The 23821-nt window shown below is 38.1% G+C and overlaps 1 protein-coding gene across 1 annotated transcript in view; it reads right to left on the minus strand.

The window, feature by feature from the left end:
- LOC102504131 (dystrophin-like) overlaps positions 1 to 23821 on the minus strand; it is a 562607-nt gene that overhangs the window by 166939 nt on the left and 371847 nt on the right. The window contains exons 5-7 of the mRNA XM_032474646.1: positions 19565 to 19657; positions 11972 to 12144; positions 3575 to 3693 (exon numbers count right to left, since the gene is read on the minus strand). Coding sequence (XP_032330537.1) covers positions 3575 to 3693; positions 11972 to 12144; positions 19565 to 19657 — 385 coding nt within the window. The remainder of the gene's footprint in view (positions 1 to 3574; positions 3694 to 11971; positions 12145 to 19564; positions 19658 to 23821) is intronic.

The raw sequence follows: 23821 nt of genomic DNA on the forward strand, positions 1-23821 counted from the left end.
AGCTGACAAAGCATTCTCTTAATGCAGAAAGTGTTGTGGGGATTTGTAAACACACCAACTTGTTTGAAACTCAGGGAAGCAAACAATGTAATGAAACCCACAATGCACGCACTCATACAGGGCATGTCTTACACGGAAATCATGATAGAAAGTGAATCAAATGATTCACAATAGGATCTATTTGAAGGCGATAAACATTTTATATCTATGAACATAAAGATGTATAAATTATTAAATAATTTTATCCTACAGTACTTATTTTTGCGTATGTTAACATTTAAACACACCAAAACCGGCTCCTGAAATGCTTATGCTAATGTCTACTGCTACTCATTTCAAAAGGCAATTCCACTTAAAACCAAACCTTAGGCCTCAAAACACCAGTTAAGGCCAAACAAAGCTGATATACGCAAGATATGAAAACCTCCAAATTATATTTCAATGACTTTTTAATTTGTAAATCAACCCAATCAACAAAGTATATGTTTAAAATTCCCCCCCAAAAAAATTATTGGGAAGTATTTTTTAAGCCAAATATAACTTCAATCCCCCAATAATAAAAATCTCCCCAAATATAAAGCTAAATGTTTCATTAACCTCCTAAGGGGCATATGAGATATGAAATGAAAATTGCTTTCGAGAAGAGCTCACATTATCATGCATAAGCTAAAGAACCAATATTTGGTTAAATAAAAATATGAACTTCTCAAAGGTAATTACTATACAGGGCAAGAAAGAAGTCCATGAATCTCCCCTGTTAGATAACAACAGAAGAGACTATTCTAAGTCTTAAGATTCTGAGATGCTAGTCTGTCTTTTGTGACTACAAATCAATAAAAATTTTCACAACTTAATGCATTTTTCTTTCAATTATCATTGATATCATCTCTTGAAAAATATTGACCAATGATTTTTTAATGTATTTTTGGGTACTTCCCTCACACACTGACAGGAACTGATAACTAAAAATATAACATAAGATTTATGCTGAATCCTCATCTTTTTTACAGCCATAAAAAACTTTAATAAAGCATTTTAAGAGAAAGAATGCTCTTTGAATTGGAAAGGAGACCATAAGCAGAAAAGGCTTTCAGATCGAAGAGTTCATTGGCAAAATGAAACCATAACCAGTGGTTTACTCTCTATTAATCAGCTTATATTTCATATTATATTTGGTTGACTTTGAGTTTTCAAGTTTGAGACATTATAATGCTGTTCATACAGCCTCAATGACATGCATTTCAACATACACTTTCCATTTAGAACATATGGAATTGGGTATATCAGGCTATTCAATGCTATGAAATACATTATTTATGTAACCACCCTTTTTTGATGATAATCTCATCAGTCTACTTTTGTGATTATGATGCGGAGACCTATCTAGGTACCCCTGCTTCATCGATTCAAAGGAAGACTTAGAGATCAAAAGCCATTTTATCACTTAAAAAGAAAAAGATCTATTAAATTTAGACTTACTATTTTATGAAAGGATAGGGTACACACAAGAGTAATTAGAGCATACATCCCAGATAACAGGAACTGACTACCCATATGTGGATTTAATGAAAATCATAAACAAGTTTCTACTGTATAGCACAGGGAACTATATTCAATATCTTGTGGTAACCTATGGTAAAAAAGAATATGGAGGGGTGGGAAGGGGTAGACTGGGATTTTAAAATTGTAGATAAAATTTGTAGGCATATGTAGAATAGATAAACAAGATTATACAGTATAGTACAGGGAAATATATACAAGATTTTTGGTAGCTCATAGCAAAAAAGAATGTGACAATGAATGTTCATGTATAACTGAAAAATTGTGCTCTACAATGGAGATTGACACAACATTGCAAAATGACTATAACTCAATAAAAATGTTTAAAAAATAAAAATAAATAAATAATTTTAAAAAAGAAACAAGATAACCATCAAAAAATATGGAAAGGAATATATGTATGTATATGTATGACTGGAACATTGTGCTGCATGCCAGAAGTTAACATAACATTGTACACTGACTACATTTCAATTTAAAAAGGGGAAAAAAACTATTAATAGGCTTATCCTTCAAATTCATACACTGCAGCTCTTATCCTAAGGGGTTGGAGTTATCTTTTCATTACATCTGCCCACTCTATCTCACTGGAGTATGAAAAAACATGTAAATCAGCACTAATAGTCAGTAGGGAGGTAAACTACCCCCTAATCCTGCAAAACAAGGAAATAAGATTGATACAATTTCTCCCTTAGAGGTAAACTGGAGCAGGAAGGATGTTGATCATCTACTGAAGCAACAAGTCATGCATTATCTAAAGGAGAAGAAACACTTCTAATGAACTTAATCTGATTCCAACTTCACAAACACATTGTATTGCTATAATTTTCCCTTCCCAAATCCATGTGCTTATCGAGGGAAATATCTTGGTCAATTATATATGGGTATTCTTGTAATAGACACTTAAACATCTCATTTAAAATAACCGAGCTTCCATTTTGATTGTTATATCCTTTTTTCAGTTTGTCTAAAGTCAACTCCCCCACCACTACCACCACCATATAGATATGCTATCAATAAGACGAGGCAATCAGGTTCCTGGATCAGTAACACTGAGGATTAGATTCTGCTTGGTGATTAATTCATCAGTGAAAGGCTATCCTCTGAGTTATTTCTGAACTTTTCCTGATGGGACCTATCACCACCACTCAAGGATCTCCTCAGTTGGTATTGATTCAATATTTCAAAGACCACAGAATTATATAACCCTGCCCAAATAGCAGCTTGATTATACCACAGATATCAAATCCCCCTAACACTGTTTCGTCAACTTCTGGGTTAGAGTGTGGTAAAGCCTCAAGAAAGTGAGAACAGAGTCTGTGATTTCAAAACAAGTTGGCAAACAAAAAAAGTGCCCCATGGGCTAGAAGAAAAGCAGAGGTCAGGAATCACTATCCCTCTAATCCACGTGTCTGTAAGATACAACTAGGTAGCACGAGAGATAAGAATGAAACTTACTTAAGTGTAATATTATAACTATATAAATACAGTGCTGCTTGCCAACTCAACAGAAAATGAATAACCATTCAATGGAGGACTTCCCCCAGAGTGACACATTATAAGAGAATCGGCGCCAGGAATAGATTTCCTAATTTAAACAGTAAACCATGCTGCCTTTTATAGAGTGTATGAATGAAACTGGCAAGAGTAGCTAATTAATTATAGCTGATTAGTCCATCAAGTCTCTTGGTAGAACAAGCAAAACATGAACTTTTTGGAGTCAATGTACTCTAAATGCAGTATACTTCATCCATGAGGCACTTACATTCTAAAAGTTTGAAATTTTTTCCCTAAAGTTTTACATTTTAATTTTAGATATTAGCATTCTGAGAACTAAAATCATATAGGACAATTCACAATATACTTTAGGAGACAACGTTTTAAACACACCTGGAATACAGAAAAATACACCACATATAGTTCCTATTTTGTGCTTAGTTTGTGGAAATGTTAAGTCTGAGATGATGGACATTAAACTATACTGAAAACAGTGGTAGTCAAGAAATGTACCAACCTTCAGGATCCAGTAGTTTCTCTATGCCTAACTGATATTTGGCGATGTTGAATGCGTGTTCCAGTCGTTGTGTGGCTGACTGCTGGCAAACCACACTATTCCAATCAAACAGGTCTGGCCTGAAACACACACAAATACAAAGACAAGTATAAATCAATTTTAAAAGTTTCATGAGATTCACTTCAACTCTGATTTTTGATTGACAACCCATGTCCACATTCCTTAAGAGCTAAGTGTTACTCTTCACTACCCCACAATATCATTACTCATTTAAACAAGTCACACTTTTAATTAAAAATCCTGAAGAAACAAAGGAGAACTTATTCTACCTTATTCAAGCAACAAAATGTGTTCATCTCATCCAATCTCACGGATTTGAATACCAGCCATTTGCTCTTCCAATTCTATAAGCCTAGCCCAGACCTTTTCCCTGAAGTCCAGACTCTAGATTCATCTGCTTACTCAGTATCTCTACTTAGAGTCATCACAAGACTCAAAGTGTCCAAAACTGAGCTTCTGATCCATCCCCATGGCACTACCCCAAACCCACCTACTTCTCTTACAGTTCTTCCTTCCTCAACAATCAATGATGGGGGCAAATTTGCCGTTGCTCAGTAGAAACCTTGGAGTCAACTTTGATGACTTTTACTCTCATACAACACTTAGTTGGAAATATGACCACTTCACACTATCCTCGCTGCTATCAGTTTAGCTTGCACAGATTATTACGTTAGCTTTCTAACTTGCTCCCCTCTCCCACCCTTGCCCTTGTTAATCTGCTCTCAGCAGAGCTGTCAGAGTGATCTGTTAAAATGTTTCATCATCACCTTCTCAAATCCTTGCTATTGGAGGAGTAAAATTCACTGATTTAACTGTGACTTTAAAGGCCCTACATGGTCTGGCTTCTCATTAAATTTCTGATTTTATTTCTTGCCTCTCTCATATTCCTCAAGCAGGCGAGATAATTCCCTCCTTTGCACCTGCTATTCTCTATGTCTGAATTTATCTTCCCCGAGACACCCACATGGCTCACTCCTCCACTTCCTTTGGGTCTTTACTCAAAAGTCACATTATTGATGAGTGCCGAATGCCTCCCTGCCCTCCCCATCATCTAAAATTATATTCTCCCAAATCACACTTACACATATTCATTTCCTATCCCTCTTAATTGGTTTATATTTTTCTCATTAGCACTTACACTATTCAACATATTATCCATTTAAGTAAAGTTACCAATTTATCCATTTACCCCACTGGAATGTAGGATACAGAACTTTTTTACTAGTTCTGTTCACTTCTAGAAACCCAGCCTGACACATAGGAGGGGCTCAATATTTATTGCTAATACCAGAGAATGGATGAGAACATACTGTATGAATATAATTTTATTTGATAATGGAGAAAACACAAAGTCATGTAAGAAGCATTTCTTATCCATACGTATTTTAAATCTAATGAGGTAAAAATGCATATATCATAAATTAAGTAAATTCTAAGTGTGAAAAATACAGATAATAATATATAAGGTTTTCTAAAATTAGAAAAGGTCAGGAAAGGTTTTTGAGGCTTAAGGGAGTCTTAAATGGTGGTCTGGGTTTAGATTTAAGAAAAGTGCTTGAGAATAGAATCCTAAGTTGTTTGGATATTAGAGAATCAAAGTTCTTAGGGAAGGAAAAAGCAAGATGTGTTCAGTCAAGACCTCACAGGCCTGGCTGGCTCCACTGGGAGATTTCTGATATCAAATAAGGTTTAACATGGGGAGATATGGTTAGGATGGGGGATTGAGATGAGTTTGCAAAAGGCCTTGGCTATTAAAGAATTACAATTTATCCCAACAACATTGGAAACCCATTACTTAAATGGTTTTCACCTTTCCTGGATCTCAGATACTTTTGAAAATCTGATCAGTGCTATGAAACTTCAACCCAGACAAAATACATGTCCATATCTTTAAATAGAATTTGTGTAGAATTTTAGGACATTTGGGTCTGTCCATGGACTCCTGCTTAAGAACTTATGCTCTGCAAGAGAAGACATTTCAAGAATGGGCTTAACTGCTATTTATCAAAGTCATACTTTATAATAAAGGTACAGAGCTTTGTAGGAGAAAAGCAAGATGGCGGAGTAGGAGGACGCTTGTAGCTCACCCTCTCCCACAAATACACCAAGACTCACATCTACAGACCCACTCAGCCAACCAGAGCACCTGCCAAACTCCAACAGAACATCGCCCTCTTCGAAAGACAAAGACGCCAAAAATCTGGTAGGAGAAAAGGAAAAAAGAAAGAAGAAAAAGCAAAACAGTGCGGGACCAATCCCGCGGGGAGGGAGCGGCAAAGGAGGACTGGCGCTCGTTTGCTGGGTCTCCCCTCTCCAACGGAGAGGCCAGTGGGATGGAAGGGGAGCCTCCCAGGCTCAGATCTGCCCCAAGCACCCCTTGACCGACAGAACTGAGTAAAACGGTCACAAAGGGTCCCCACAACACCCAGCCCGAGATGCGAGCTGGCAGCTGGGGCTGGGACAGGCCCCCGGGGCTGGGACAGGCCGCCCGAGCCGGGCGGAGGACTGGGCCGGCTACATTGACGCAGTCCCGGGGACTGCAGGGTGCTGCGAGCCGTGGCTTGGAGGGGATACAGAGCAGAACAACCTCGGTCCCCCATAAATTGTGAAAAAAGCAAAGCAACACGGCTGGCGTGCCCTGGGGGGATGGGCACCGCAGCCTTTTTCTCCTCAGACCCACGGCGCCATTACTGGCACTTCTCGCGAGAAGAGAGGCAGGGCGCAGCCACAGCCACCACCTCCCCCTGTGCACAGCACCCGGGCGGGGGCGGGGCTGAGCCCTGAATCCGCACCCGGAGGCTCCGCAACGTCCTAGGCAGGACTGAGACTTGTTTACAGCCCGAGGCAGATAGGGTCTTTCTGCCCCGGCACCTCAGAGAACTTGCGCCACCAAGACAAACAAGGAGCTTAGATTTGACATGAAGCAGGGGCGGGGCCATTCCGCAGTCTTCCCCGAGCCCACCTTCGGAGCGTCAACCCAAGTCAGAGCGGGCAGCTGCACAGAGCAGAGAAGCAAACAGCTCCGGGAGAGGGTGGGCGGCCACCCACCTTCCTGGCAGTAATGCAGCACCTGACCACGGTGCTGGGAACCATAAGGCTCTCAGCTGATTTCTCTACACAAACACTACAGGCCAGAAGGGAGTGGCAAGATATATTCAAAGTCCTGAATGAAAAAAAAGATGCAGTCTAGGATACTCTATCCAGCAAGGCTATCCTTTAGAATAGAAGGAGAGATAAAGAACTTCGCAGACAAGCAAAGGCTAAAAGAGTTCAGCAACACTAAACCCATGCTAAAAGAAATATTCACAGGTCTATTCTAAATAGAAAAGGAGCAGGATGCTACAAAAATGAGAAACTCATAAATGGAAAGGACATAACTACCATGCATTACAAAAAGAATAAACACAAAACTGTAAAAGAAGACATCTAAATCATTAAGAGTGGAAGAGGGAAGCAAGGAAAGCCACTGTGGAAAACAGTATGGAGATTCCTCAAAAGACTAGGAATAGACTTACCATATGACCCAGGAATCCCACTCCTGGACATATATCCATAAGGAACCCTACTTCAAAATGACACCTGCACCCCAATGTTAATAGCAGCACTATTTACAATAGCCAAGACATGGAAGCAGCCTAGATGTCCATCAACAGATGACTGAATAAAGAAGTGGTATATTTATATGATGGAATACTATTCAGCCACAAAAACTGAAAACATAACGCCATTTGCAGCAACATGGATGTTCCTGGAGAATGTCATTCAAAGTGAAGTAAGCCAGAAAGAGAAAGAAAAATACCGTATAAGATCGCTTATATGAGGAATCTAAAAACAAACAAACAAACAAAACATAAATACAAAACAGAAACAGACTCATAGACATAGAATACAAACTTGTGGTTGCCAAGGGAGTGGGGTGTGGGAAGGGACAGACTGGGATTTTAAAATGCAGAATAGATAAACAAGATTATACTGTATAGCACAGGGAAATATATACAAGATCTTGGGGTAGCTCATAGCAAAAAAAAAAAATGTGACAATGAATATATACATGTTCATGAATGACTGAAAAATTGTGCTCTACACTGGAATTTGACACAACATTGTAAAATAACTACTACTCAATTTTAAAAATGTAAAAAAAATTAAAAATAAAATAAAGGTACAATTTCATTTCTCCTTTGATTCTCATTTCCTATCCTGTTTCATCCACCAGAATTTTGTACACTTCTCAGGAAAGTACTCCAAGGTAACCAAAACAATGAACAATCTTTTAGAACCTAAAATATGTATAAATTGGGAGCTGTCTCTAGTAGTGGAAAGACTATCAGAAATAAAAATTAAATTCTAGACTATGTGGGGCAAATGGTAACTTCACTATGCAACGTCTGCCTCATCTTCATTTCTCCATCTCTCAGCAATGGAAGTGAACGAGAATATAGATGAGAGAGTATGGGAAACTAGTTTTCTCACCTACAGTACTGTAAACAAGGTTAAATGAGTATGATTAAAAAAATAGAACTGCTTCCACATTCCAGCCCTTCTCCCTTCATGCCCTTCCCCTTCACTTAAGCCAGTAACTAATCACCTGGGTGAGGAGTTATCTGAGTTATATAATCTATTTGAGCTTCGGCGTTTTCATTTTTAAAAGAAGGAACTGTACTAAATGACCTTTGAGGTCTTTTCTATCATGAAAATCAATCTAATTAAATGTTTTAAATAATTAAAATTAATCAATTAACATTTAAAATAACTATGATTTTCAAATGCATAAAGAATTGTAAAACCAACCAACTGTAGAGGAAAGCCACATACCTTTTCCATGCTAAACCAGACCATAACTCATAAATAAGAACATGCAACCAAGATCACCAGTCTTTTGAGGAAACCATCGTGCTGAATGAGACAACATAACCTAGTAGACAAGCATAAGCAGAATCCTCCAAAAATTCATATTCTGGCTCTACTACATATTAGCTGTGAAAGGATTTCAATTGAAAATGGAACCAGAGGATATAAAATGGAGAATTTCACACAGATGTCCTCTAAAGAATGGAACTTAAGAACTGAGAGATTTTCTGTAACACCTGTTTTACAGAAGATCAAGCCTTATCTTGTAATCAGTGAATGTCCACTATGAATCTCTCCCCATCTTCAAGCCAATGAACTTACTGCTTACACTGTGGCTGGACTGTCCCTTGTTTGTGCTCCTGCCCCAAACCCTCAACGGACTCAGCTGTAACTTGCCACAGTGTGCATTTCCTGAATTGCAGTTTCTCTGTTATTCCCAAATAAATTCAATTTCTGGTAAGCTGAGCTCCCCTCAGTTTATCTCTTTATTTAGTTTGACAAGGCCAAACGGTCTTAGGTAAATCACAGAAGCTCTCTGTGCCTCAATTTCTCAATTTGTGAAACAGAGACAATGATAGTATCTATGTCATGAGAAACAGGTAGGATATTTCACTTAGTGCCTACAAAACAATAATTGCTTAAAAGCATTAACTACTATTACTTTGTTCTAAGGTTAGTTATATTTCAATTTATAGATTCAAGCCAAGGACACCTATACTTACAGAATAGATATAAATGTTACAAGCACTGTTGACACAAGAATAATTATCTAATAACAGAATGGAAGATGGAGAGGAGAAAAGAGGAGGAACTGTAAGGGTGATAATTTCCTCATCCTTCATTTCAGGTAGTCAACAGATCTCATCTATGCTTGATGAAAAAAGGTATATACCACTGTCATTTAAAGCCATCCAGGCAATAATTATAAGAATAAAGCAATTATAATATAGTAATCAAATCAGGAAATAGATGGGAATGAGAGGTAATTTTTGTGGGTTTCATATTAAAGAATAAATCCACATGTCAGAAATGAATTAATCAAGAAATAAATATATGTAATTATGAAAACCATCAGAAGGAATAAAAGAAGTTGCTGACACTGACTACTTCTAGGAAGCAAAGTGTGATAGGTAAGGCTGGGGTCACGAAGACACGTTTTGTTTCTTTTGGTCCTTTGCCTCCCTCTCTAATGTGTAACAGTTTTTTTAAATCCATGTGCTGTGTTACTTCCATGGTAATAAATTAAAAGAAATTAGGAAGAAAATTTAATTGCAACTTTATACTCACTGCAACTTATTTGCATATTTTGAGCACATTTCTAACCAATTATCATTTGATTTTCCCACAAGAGTAGAATCTGGCTTCCTTTTAACTGCACTGTAGTAGACTTGTGTTTTAATATAATACTTTTAATTTCCTACATATTGAGATAAAATTTAGCTTTAAAGAGATATAAAGCCACTAAAAGCCTAACCTTTGACAAGGCTCTTTGTCAATTCCTATGCTCTTTATCAAGTTCATGCCTTTGCTACATAGCTTAGTCACTCCATTTTTGAAATCAGGACACCTAATGACATTCCTAAGTGTACCAATGACAATCACCCTAGAACAGAAACCTCAACCAGTTTTTTTTTTTTCCTTTAGATAAACAAATGAACATCTGTCAGAGACAAATAGAAGAGGGAGATGATTCATGAAAGAGCATTATCAACTGTGAGAAATCTTTTGAAAAGTAACATGTTATGTACAAATAGGTTACTGATGATTCATTCAATATGACAGAAGAATACATAAATGGAGATATTTTGAGAGACAAAGAGTAGGTCAGGGAAAGATATGATAGGGCAACCGGGATTTGTTTACTGTATTACTTACAAATATATTCAAAAATCGTGAAACAGAATATTAACAAAGATAGTCTGTGACCATGCTTGCAGGATTGAAATCTTTCACTTGAAAAGAAAATGTTAACGAGCCAACAAGGACCGCATAACCTGATCCGCAATATTTCTGTTCATCTGCAAATGTGTACATGAATAGTAAGATCAGTATGTTCCAGCCCTTACTGTGAAGCATGTGGTTGCATAAATGAACACTGACTTATAATGCAGAATGAACGTCTCTATCCCTTCTCATCTGGCTGTGTTCAAGCTGTGGAATATTTTCCTTCACGTCACACTTAGGACAAACAACGTATTAACATTGCTTAATATGTCGATTGAGTATGAGCCCGCTTCCTTTTGAAAATCATGCTGCTGAGTCATTCACCTGGAAAATCAGTCTGGATGGGGTTAATTAAACCCAGCTGGAGCAAGACACCTGACAAAGACACTTATTTAGAAAGCCTCCGTTTGCTCTCAGATTGGTAAACCATGAAGAAAATTTAGATTCTGGACTTTTCGAGAAGCAAGACTGGCAGAGGAAAATGGTAGACTAGACTTGTCAGGAAAAGAAAGATCAAAGTGAGAAAAGATAAGCTGCATTGAAAACCAGAGAAGATGCAGTCCAGGGGCATTTCAAACACAGTTAATAAGGCAATGTATTTGACCTTGGGGATTGGGCTGAGTTAAAAAAGATGAGTAAGAGGAAAACTAAAGTAAATATTCCTTAGAGTAAATGAATTATACATATAATATATTCTTTAGATATTTATATATTATATATGTATTTACTGTGTAATTTTCATTTGTCTTTAACTGTTATCAATTCATCTACTGAGCTTCTTTATACAAGAAAAAGCAAACAAATATTTTGTTATCTAAGAAAATAGTGTGAATATAGTTAAGGACATTTAGTTCTCTATATCACACGGAGTTCCTTTTATAAAGATCGACAGAACAACTCTCTCTCACGCTTTATAGAAATTGCTTTGCTGTTCCAGTGATTGCTTTCTTTTGCTACTCTGAGCACTGAGTCAGAATTAATTGTGGTCTGCTCTTTGCCTTCGTTGCTAAGATGCTCAGAAATTCTTTTAATCCTGAAATACTAGAAAAAAAAAAAAACCACAAGGCCTCATAGTATTTGCTATCCAAGTGTAGATCTGACAAGAGAAATGTTTCTTTTTCACATTATTAATCTGATGATGGTAATTAATTTTACTATGGCCACTCACATAACATCTGGAACCATTTTGAATGCTATAGTTTAGGCTAATACTAACACTTTGTACAGAAAGACTGAATTTTTAGCAAAGTTAGAATATACCCGTGATTATCTGGCAGAGTCTCAATTTCAAAGTTGTTGGTCCCCTCCCCCCACCATAACCACATTCATGCTGCAGTAGTTTTAATATTTCAACAACTAAGTGATATATAAAAAATAGGATACTCTTATTCAGTGCATTCCACTGGATGGTTAGAGCAATATGGTCAACATAAATAACACGTTGCATAGAGGGAAATGATCTGGAACCATACTGGAGAAAAAAAAAACAGTCTCTAAGTCAGTATTTACAAAAATCATTCAATGTCTCAGTAGTCTCCTTACCTGTGACTATGGATGAGAGCGTTCAAAGCCAGGCCATCAGACCAGCTGGTGGTGAAGTTAATGACATTAACCTGTGGATAATTACGAGTTGATTGTCGGACCCAGCTCAGGAGTATCTTTTCACTGTTGGTTTGTTGCAACCCAGCCATGATATTTTTCATTACATTTTTTACCTATGTGTGGAAAGAACATGTTAAAAGAAAATGCATGAATGAGAACCAGACAAACTGAAGTTTGAATGTCCTAAGATTCAGTCATAAATAATGGGAGCTTTAGGGTCAATCAGTAATGAGAAATAATAGAATCTATGAAGGCTGTGTCCATGCTAATTAGTTAGGAGTCTATTCTGATTGGTTGGTGTCTGTGATATACCATTTACTGAATATGTTTAATATCACTCATGGATTCTTCCATGTTAAACTATTAATTTTGTGTTTTTAGAATTGCTTATCTGCTAACTTTTAATGGATATGCTAGATAAGATCTGTCAGCCTTGTGAACCAATGACAAGATACATTAGTAGTTTGGGGTTTAGTAGCACTGTGGCTAAAAGAAGAATCTTGCTTTTTTTTTTTTTAATCTAGGCTCAAATTTTGCCTTTGCTATTAAAAACTGTGTTAATGGGCAACTTCACCTTTTTTAGTCCTCTGTTTTCTTAACTATACACACAAGGTCGCTGTGAAAATCGAAGGACAAACTACATATAGGAAGATAAAACCCCAAGTTTGTACTATAACTCACAATAATGCCAATTATGTTTACTGACTTAAATTTAAAAAAAAAAAAGAATATAGAAATGAGTTTTCCTATTTAAAATAAAAACAAAAAGTCAGGGGGAGGCTATAGCTCAAGTGGTAGAGCACATGCTTAGCATGCATGAGGTCCTGGGTTCAATCCCCAGTACCTCTTCTAAAATAAATAAATAAATGAACCTAATTACCTCCCTCGCCCACCAAAAAAAAAAAAAAATTTAAAAAAAAAATCAACAAAAGAAAGGAAAAGATCCTTTCTTCTCTAAAATCCATAGATGTGTCACCTTGTTTTTTTGTCTATTTTTATTCAGTCTGGTTTAATCCATTATGACTTTTTTCATGGTAAGAGGTTCACATGCAAGAGAAAAACAAAGGTTACCAATGCCCTAAACGTGTAGAACTCTGGCTCACTTACAAGGCCTCCTGGATCACAAGAAGTGCCATGTAAGAAACTGCTTTTATATTTAAAAAAACAACTATAAAGTTACAAAATATCATTGAAGATACATACACAGCATAGGTCCTTAAGGGAACACAGAAGGCACACTTCACCTCTCCAGAGAGACCTGCTCTGGTATCTAGAAGCACATTGCCCTGAGCAGCCCAAGGACCACTGGACTGCTGGTGGGTCCCCAGGGGTAAGAAAAGGTTTGGCTAGGCCTGCCGGCTACCCTGGATACTGTCAGTGTTATTTGCTTGTTTGGTACCCTTGATCTTCTGGGTCTGGTAAGCTGGTCTACGAGCTTTTCTTTAAAACAGTCTTAAAATAGTCATGTCACCCAAAGAAGAGGTGGTCTCCAAGGGTGAGTCAGTGACAGGCATCCAGACCCACTCACTCCTAGATGATGGGGCAGAGGTCAGTTTTCTCCCCGCCTCAAGAATGCAGAAGGAACTGGTGCTCCTTGAACGAAAGAATCTTGGAAAGATCATTTTCGACAAAGTGCCTGGCATGAACAGGGGCACCAAATGCAGACAAAAACCTAGCAGGTTGGGCCTGTGCTGACTTCTGTCTTACTTGTACTGCCTGTAGCAAAATGCTTCCTGTGAGCGGGTAACAAGGCTCCATCCGCCTTGTTCCTTTGTGCTAATTTTTGGCAGAGAGGTTAAAGGGCTTCAGGTCTATAAGTCAGAGATGGGGAGACAGGGCTGAACATTTCAGAAGCCCACACATGCAGAGTGCTTAAATAGTGCTAAGCCAAGTGGTAACGTCTTGTGGGCTGGGCTCGGGAACATCACCTCAGGGCTGTGAGGAGGCCCGCTCCCGTCAGCAACTCCCGCCGCTGCTCTGAGAAATCACAGTCTCCCTCCCCGACACCCAGGGTTCCCCGGCGACCGCCCCACCTCCCGAGTCACAGTCGGAATTCCCTACTTTCGCCTTGTCGGCTGTGGAATCTTCCCCACGGTCTCTTTGAGAAATTCGAACGTGTTGTTAAAATTCAGGTAGAAGTCAAATGCAAACAGCACTGTGGCAAAGAAACCAAACACCTGGCTGCTTTGGAAGTCCCTCGGAGTATTCGGTGACAGCTGTGACAGAGATGGCGAAGGAGACAAGGGAGGCTGTGACACTACGTAGGAAGTCCATGAGGGACCAGCACACGCCTCGCCACTTGCTCAGCAGCTTGGTATCAGCAGAGAGGAAGTCGAGGGTCAGGAGAAACCCCAGAAGGCCGCTGCTGAGGACGCCACTTAGGCAGCAAAGGTCACGGGCGAGAGACCCAACTCCGCCAGCAGGAGGCCGTCTTGGGGCGAGCAGAGGAGGGTGCACAGTCAGGTAAGGCAGCACCGGACCAGGAGGGGCCGCTGGACTCAGCGTCTGGGTCGCGGACCAGGTTCGTTCGTGGTGGCGTTGCCACACCCCACCCCCATGCCCGGAAGGGAGGCGGAAACAGAAACTGCGGAAGGAGGAAAAGGCCTGGCGCGGCTTTGTTTTTATGAGTTGGTTTCTGGACATCTGATTCTCTCCTATGCTGTGTGCAGGTGCAAATACCATTCAGCAAGGCTGTAATACTTCCAAGTGTCATTCTTCTAACTAATCTGACGCAGAAATCCATTCTAAACGTTTTTTCTAGGTTTCAGGAATGCAGCTGACACCTCATTATAGAACAAACCGTCTACATACTCTACTAAAGAAATAATTACAAGGCTACTCCTTTAATATGTCAGGCCCCTTATCACCTACTTAAAGTAAGGGTATCAGTAAATGTGATTAGTTTTGACCACCAAGGGCTTCCCTTTCAGGAACTATAAGGTCCACAAACTACCAACACTGGGTCAGATGATGAATACCATTGTGTATTCTAAATATGACATTTTATTTCGCTTTTTCATCCATGTAGATGTTAACAAATGCCTTTGGGGAAAATACATATTTTAACATCTCCAATGTTACTCCTCTCCTTTTATGAAAGATTCAATGGAAATTTTAAGATAATCTATTAAATCTAACTTTAAAATACTTGAAAAGCATTTGAGATGATGTTTGGTAAATGTGGTAATGATTTGAAGATGTGGTATCTTTGCATATATTTGTCACCATCCCTTGATAGCTAAATCTATTATTTAGAGGTGGATTATCCAGTTTTCTTAATTCCTTCCTGACCTGCTTATTTAGTCACTCAGTGAGTAAATAGGTCAAATAGTTATGTAAGATATGTAATTTTTCTCATCATATTCTAAAGTTACAAAATACACAGCCTCCATGTACAGAGATTGCAAGACGTTTACTATGTGTCCTGTGCTGAACCAGGATTGGAATCAGCAGATTCTGGCTCAGTGGTGGTGATGGATTTGCACTGATCAGCCAACCCTCCCATGATGAACGGGATTCATTTGTGAAATGCTTGGCCAGACTGCCCTCTATGTGCATAATGTTAAAGGACAACACAGTATTCAATCCAAAACTCCTTTAGCATCATTGTGTCACTAATTCAGCTTATCAGCATCAGCCTCAGCCTCATCGCTGTTGCTTCTACTAGGGTGCAAACGTTTCTGAGAAAAATAATAATAATAATAAAGGGCAATGTGAGATAAGCAGTTCTTCTTTTCCTACAGAAAAGGATTTCCTACAGATTAAGGATCAGCCCTCAGTGAGACACTGAGCTGCTTCTAAGGTGAATCTTTAAGCAGAAATGTTCCCCATCCTCAGGGCTTACTGTACCTGAGACAAAGAATCAATTTAAACAAATCTGTATATGCATACAGCTATACGTCTATTTTTGAAAGGAAAAAAAAATGAAACGTCTTTGAGCAGTGATTTCAAAAATGACTAGGAGTTAATGGGACAAAGAAGAGGTGATGTACATGGAGCCGCACCGCCAAGATTCTCCTTTAAGAAAGGGCTTGTTTCTCCAGCTGTTATCAGGCAGACCTCAGCCTTGAGTCCCCACGGGAACTGCTTGAATTGCAGAGGCATGTAACCTAAGGTCACACCTTCCTAGGGCAGCCCACCTAGTAACTGATGAAGGGAATGTTGTTAAGACTCAACCATTTCAGCCCCACTCAGGACAACTCTGGAGGTTCATTCTTGCTCCCAGTTCCCCATGGGGTTGAATAAAGCTCTTGTTGGCTGTGCATCAATTAACATCCTGCCTACTAAACTCAAAGTCTGGTTCCCAGAATCTATCCTGTGACTAAAAGGAGTTACAGCAGAGGGGTAGGAGTGAAGACAGGTAGGAACAGTCTCCTACAAGGAAAGGATGGAAGTGAGTAAAAGGCCTGCAGAAAACCAGATCAAAACCTGTCTTGCACAGAAGGTACTAGGCAGGCAGGAGGTTACAGTAAGAGCTTTCAGCAGCACAAAATCCATCTTCCTCTTGTCTGCTGTGAACATAATAAATAATATAAACATTCCAGTGTGAAGTAGCCCTGGATAGGAGTATTTCTTTTGAGTTAGCTAGCAAAGGTGGGGGCCTGACCTCTGAGAGCACACCACTGTTAGCAGGATATGTTTTTATCTCCAGCTGGTTCCCAGAACCTAGCTGACCCCCCTAAAAAGGATGATCTGCACTTTAAAAGGAAGAAGAAAAAGATGCCTAACACACATTGTCTACTTCACAATTTTGCTCCAAGCTGCTTACTCCTCAGAACAGGCATTATTTTTCAGGCTAACAATTTCATCTGAGTGGAAACTGGAAAAACAATGACAGGGGAAATAGGGTTGGCATTCCTGAGTTTTTGCAAGTTCAAAGAGAAGGCCTCCAGAGTATGTGACTCTGAAACAGGAGTCACATCTTTCCATCTCTCCATGTCATTCTTAATCTGATAAATCTGGAAAGGATATTAGGTTGGTCACAGTGTCCTTTAATCTTTGCTGAGATTCAAGAGTTTCTTTGACTATTAAATAGGAAAGCAAATATGCACTCTTGGTGAAAATGTCTTTGGGATTGATTCACGGAGTATTGACCACGAGAAACTTTTAAAAAGTGGTTGAGTAGTTTTAGGAGAAAAGGGAGGTATGATGGAAGAGAGATAAGATAAGGAGGCAGAGGCTGGGGAGAGTCTATATCCTTGCAATCACAAGGATATGGTGATTCAAGGACAGAGATGGAAAACAGAAGACTGTAAAAGAAGTCTCAGACCAGGAAAGACTGCAAAAGCATTCCTTCTGGTATTCCTGTTGTGAAAGCCCTTCCACGTGCTAATAATAAAACATAAACAGGGTCACAAACAGATGAAGAAAATATCAGACAGGGTGGTTTTGAACCTCTATCTGGCAGTGAGTTGACAGGGAGTTGGAAAGGGTTTTGAGGAGTAAGAAAGGGTGAGATCATATAAGAGATAGTTTGGATGATAAATACAATTAAAATAGACTTTGGGGGCTCTGAGCATGCCTAAGACCTCCCTCTGGCTTTGTCATGACCACCATCTGCACAACTCAAAGTGTCTTCTGCAAGCTGGAGTTTCTCCATGAACCATTTGTTACCAGGCTCTCAGATAAATACAACTGATACTCCATTAGAAACTTCTGTAGCAATTTTACAGAGTCCTATATATGTCTGTTGTGTTTAATGATAAAAAAGAGGCTTGGGTTTTGTATGTCTTTTTATTTCATTTTTATAATGCTTCAGTTTTATTGTAATTTACATACACTGGAAAAGGGGGAAAAAACTTACTTCCTCAAGATAGTGTGAGAAGTACTGAGCAACAGAAGGAAACCAGTTGGCCTTGCTGGGGTGGGGAAGGGGGTGGGCTGTGTTGCCTTGCTGGTTCTGTTTGATACCATGACCATATGAAAAAGGCCCAGAATTAGGAATCTTATGAGCTATTCTCTGTTGTCTGCTGCTACGGCTTTTCTCTCTCTCTTCCAGTGTTGCTGTGAAATAGGACTGAGCCAGTTCAGAGTGTTTAGAATAAAAGGATATGGGAGTCAACTGGGAGAACAATATGGGTACTGAGTTGAATAGGTATACCCCGGTCTACATGCTGTCTGACTCTTCAAGTCAATTCTACTAAAGGAAGTAGTGATACCTGCTACAATAGGGATGGACCTCAAAGATTATGTTCTGTGAAAGAAGCCAGATATAAAAGAATATATATTATATGATTGCACTGGTACGAAATGTCCAAAAAGGCAGACATAAAGAGACAGAAAATAGATTAATGGTTACCTAGGGTTGGGGGTGGAAGAAGGGAGTGATGGTAAATGGACATGAGATTTATTTTTAGGGTGGTAGGAATGTGCTAAAATTAGATTGTTGTGATGATTGTACAACTCTGTAATTATCCTAAAATATTTGACAGATTGCAGTGAGGGAGAGGGGGTACTGTTTCTTCCTCAAAATAATTTGAGAAGCACTGGGTAACAGAAATAAACCAGTTTGGTATACTTTGAATTTTACACACAGAACGGGTAAATTTACTACATATAAATTACACCTCAAAAAAAAAAGCTGTTTTATTAAAAAAAAAAAAGTAATCTCTGCTAATAAAAAGAGCAGACATCTCAATTATCCTCCAAATTCTTAAAATATGACTGGAAAATTCTAAGCAATCAACATTCTTGGTATGGTATACCTCTAATGAAAATGGTGCACCGTCCTGAAGGCTTTATGTATATTCTCTTATTTAATTCTGACAGGAAATATACATGTTCATTTTTTTTTATTTTTGATAGTAAGGGAATTATGGCCCAGAAAGGGATGGCATCATACCTAATGTCACTAAGATGGTAAATAAAGAAGTGAAAATTTAAGCCCATGTTGCTCTGACTAAAAAATATATATATATTCTTCATTAACCAAATGACCTGTGATCTGTTTTACAGAGGTCCGATAAAATACAGGCATTCAGAAGACTCTATGCTGAGCTGGTTCAGAAAAAAATTAATTTCCAAATCAGATTATGAAGTGAGTTCGTGTGTATAACACATAAACAGATCATCATATCCCAATCATTTTTTACTGGCATTAGTTTACACTGAGAATACACAAGATTCACAAACTCTTATTCATTTGAAAGTGATTAACAGGAAAAACACCTATCTTTTTACAAAACTATGTACTTACTTTTAGGTGAGTTACAGAAGACATGTATTTGTAAAAAAATATTTTTATTAACCTATTGATAAGATTTGTCTTTTTTTGCTTCTCATCCGTACCCAGTGAAATAAAATTTCGAAAAATATTCCTGTAAATGTGCTAGAACCTGTTTTATAATCTGCTGATACTTCCCACTGCAGATGACACACTGTTTCCTGATTTCAATGGCAGCACTATGGAGATGGGCTTTGTATTGTTAGAGATACACATGTTTGTTTTGCAGGTCAAGGGTAAAAATGAAAGAAAGGATCCACAACATGTTACCTCCCCCGCTCATCCCCTAAAAAATTCATCAGAATGCTTACCTGCCAGTGGAGGATTATATTCCAAATCAAACCAAGAGTCAGTTTATGATTTCCATCTACTATGTCAGTGCTTCCGATATTCACTAAATCAACCTGTTAAAGATAAAGTGGGAAACGTGTGAAGGAAGGAGACAAAAGGTCTATTTGGAAGGAAAACAAAATGCAAAGGTAATTGCATTTAGCTGTTTTCAGAGCCTAAGCAGCATTCCAGCTTTTTCCAAATAATCTAAAAATGAGACAAATTGCATTTGTAACTACACTTTCTGTAACAAACAAGTGTCCCCAAACACGTTTACAAAGAGATAGGAAATCAATGTACTTTTAGTATGTAAATAAATTACTGCAGATTAAAGAGTCTGATCAGAGTATCTCCAAATAAAATATGTAACAATGACAACTCATAAAGGATACCTACAATTAAGAAGTGCTTCCTAATACATAATTGGAATGTGAAAAAAAGGGGGGGGGATTTTATCATTCCTTTTATGCTCAGAGGACTGCTGTCATAATTAGGGGTGACTGCATTTGACTAAAATGTCCTTGCTTTAGAAATACATATTAAAACACTACCAAGCAATGGAGCTAATGGCCAGCTCTCTTTTCTCTACCTCGGACTGGGTTTGGGAACTAAAATCTGGCAGTTTTATTTTTTCAAGATAGATCTTGTCTCCTGTCATTCATGCTCCTAACATTTTTAGGTGGAGTCAGGTAACACATAACATGAGACAAATGAGCACATGAAAAGATGTTCAACATTACTGGTCATTAGGGAAATTCAAATTATAACCATGAAGAGCTAGCACTACACACTTACCATAATGGCAAAAATAAAAAATAGTGACAATATCAAATGCTGATGAGGACATGGAGGGCAATTGGGTCACTCATCTCATGCTTTGCTGGTGGAATTTTAAAATGCACAGCCCAAACATTTTGGCAGTTTCTTACAAAAGTGAACATGTGTTTACCATACCACCGAGCAATTGGGCTCTTAGGCATTTATTTGAAAACAATGAAAAGTCATGTTTATATAAAACTCTAAGTAAAAGTGTTCATACCAACTTTATTTGTAACAGCCAAGAACTGGGAACAACACAAATGCCATTCAAGGGTGAATGATTAAACATATTAGCACATCCATACCATGGACTACTACTCTGCAATGAAAAGGAACCAGCTATTGATACACACAGCAACTTGAGTGAATCTCACGGGAATTATGCCAAGTGAAAAAAACTAAGCCAATCTCCAAGGGTTACATACAGTATGATTCTATTTATATAACAGTTTTGAAAAGATAAAATTACAGAAATGGAGAACATAGTAGCAGTTGCCAGAGGTTAGGAATTGGGATGGGTTAGGTAGGGTAGGTGGCTGTGGTCATAAAAGGGCAGGACAAGGGACGCTTGTGGTGATGGATCTGTTCTGCATCCGGACCCTGATAGTAGATACATAAATGTACCCATGTGATAATGTATGGAACTAAAAACACATGCATACACAAATGCACACACATGAGTACAAGTAAAACTGGAGAAATATAAATACTATTGGTGGATTGTATCAATGTCGATGTCCACAGTATTACCATACGGTAATTTTAATGTATGTTACCATTGGGGCATAGCTGGGTTAAGGGTACACAGGATCTCTCTGTATTATTGTTTACAACTACCTGTGAATTTACAATGATCTCAAAATAGAAAAGTTAACTAAAAAAAAAAGAACATCCAGGGATACTTTAAAAAGAGAAAACATCAAAATGAAGCAAATAGGCAACTTCTGATTAAGGTCTATACAATGAGGGTGAAACTGTCAGAGCGAGAGTTGAGGGCTGAGAATTAATTCAGGTTTCTCTCCCCATTTACTATCCTAGGCTCACTGCTCCCTTTGGTTGAATTTTCTTTTAGCTGCCTCCAGTATTTTGCCATTTTGTCTTGTCCTGAGGGCACTGACCTGAGAGTTTCCCATTCATCCCCCTCTAGATAGCTTCACTAAACATCCGAGATTCATTCTGGTTAAACCTTTCATTCTTTCAGGTTCTAAACCCTTCCTGGACTAAGTCTCACTTGGACCTGTGTTTCCCTCTTGTTTCTTCCTCCAGTAAAATGGGTTCACCATTTTCTTTTTCAATGCTAAAATATATACTCCATCATTCATCTTAATTTTCTACATTTTATTAATTATAACTTTTAAAAATATGAAACTATCTGGGGAATCCAGGTGAAAAAAATAAAAAGGCTACTCTTCAGTTTAATTGTCAAATCACTCTCAATTACTCCACACATAAACTTATTTGTGGGTTCAGTGGATAATTTAATACTTAAATTTATTTTTGTCTCCCAACTATATACACATTATTGGTGGAATGCCTTAAAACAAATAAATGAGACAGAAAAAAAAATGTAGACTAACTGAAATAAAGATAAACAATCTAGATACAAGTCCATAGTTTAATTCTGCACATAATTTATAGTAGAGGGTATTGCTGAGCTATCAATCGATTAGATGTGAGGATAGGACTATATGGACTTTACAGAGAAATCAGCCTCAAGTAAATGGACAGCATGTAAATGGACATTTAAGTAAGGATCTATTAAGGAGTAGATGGGCAGAAGTCCTGAAAGCTGGTTAACATGAAAGACCTCGACTTTCCTGGGTATAGGAAAATCAAGGTGATACTGTCCTTGTAAGGTATTACATGTCTTCTTATTTCTACAATGCAGATGCTTTTCATTGGACAACTGAATTTTAGTAGAACCCCATGGAAATTGTTCCTACTTCAGTGCTGAGGTTAATTTAATATCAATATTTCAAATTACTGGTCATTCACATAGATTTGTCCTATACATGCAAACAGTAATTTGCCATGACACTTTCATTTTAATTATACAAAGTAGAATACAGTAAGTTTCTAGAATTTAGATCCCAGGGGAGATTAGTAACTCATGAGCAAGAAAGCACCTTCATCTACATTTCATTGGAGGATTCCTCATGTGGCAGCAGAAGTAGGAACTCCTCCATGTGAAAAGGCGTTATACATTTATGAACTGATTTACTGATTCATTCATTCAACAAAGACATTTTGGCTATATGTCAGGCACTGATGTACTTAGGATACAAAAGGGAAAAATATTCCTGTTTTCTGGAACTTAGAGTAAGAGTGATAGTCAGATCATGCCTTTCTGAAGATTCAATTATTTAAATGGAGACTATGTGATTTTTAAGAAATAGATATACTCAGGGAATCACTGCTGGTAGTTAAGTTTAGACTTGCCGTAGGGACAATCCTGGGGAGATTTAGAGCAAGCAGCGGGCACTTAGATAGATACCAGCAATCCCTATTCACTCTTGTTCTCTGTGTGAGCAGGGAGTTGGTCCCTCCATTTCCTTATCCCCATAAAATTCCTTTTACAATCCAATCTCTATTATGTCAGGTACTGTGCTCAAGCCTGTTAAAGTAGACTAAGCTAGAACCCCTAATGGCAAAAAGCTTAGAAGCATATAGCAGGCCACATAATAAAAACTAATTAAAATTAGGTAAGATCCAGAAAATCTAATTCTAGGTATATATCCAAAATAACTGAAAGCAAGGACTCGAACAGATATTTAAACACCAATGTTTAGAGCAGCATTATTCACAACAGCCAAAAGGTGGAAACTATTCAAATGTCCATTGACAGATGAATGGACTAACAAGACAGAATATTTTTCAGCCTTAAAAAGGAAGGAAATTCTGATACATGCTAGAACATGGATGAACCTTGAAAACCTTAAGTGAGTAGAATTAGCCAGCCACAGAATGAAAAACTATTATATGATTCCACTTATATGAGATACCTAGAAGAGTCAAGAACATAGAATAGAGGTGACCAGGGGCTAAGGGAGAGGGGATTAGGGAGTTTTTTTAATGGGTAAGAGTTTCACTTTGGGATGATGAAAACGTTCTGGAGATGGATAATGGTGATGGTTGCATACCAATGGGAATGTACACAATGCCACTAAATTGTACACTTAAAAATGGTAATTTGTATGTTATGTCTATTTTACCACAATAAAAGTAAATAATAAAGAGAAGCCATTGGAACACACACACAGAAACCGTAGACAATACCTAAAGGAAGGTGCATGGATATAGTCCAATAAAACTTATTTATAACCACTGGAAGAAATTAGGTAGGCAACTATGTCTCATGGGGGCCAAGCAGAGAAAAAGAAATGATTGTGACAGCATGAGCAAAAGAAAGAGGAGATGTT

Source organism: Camelus ferus, chromosome X (genome assembly GCF_009834535.1).
Source record: "Camelus ferus isolate YT-003-E chromosome X, BCGSAC_Cfer_1.0, whole genome shotgun sequence".
In the NCBI taxonomy this organism is placed as follows: Eukaryota; Metazoa; Chordata; class Mammalia; order Artiodactyla; family Camelidae; genus Camelus; species Camelus ferus.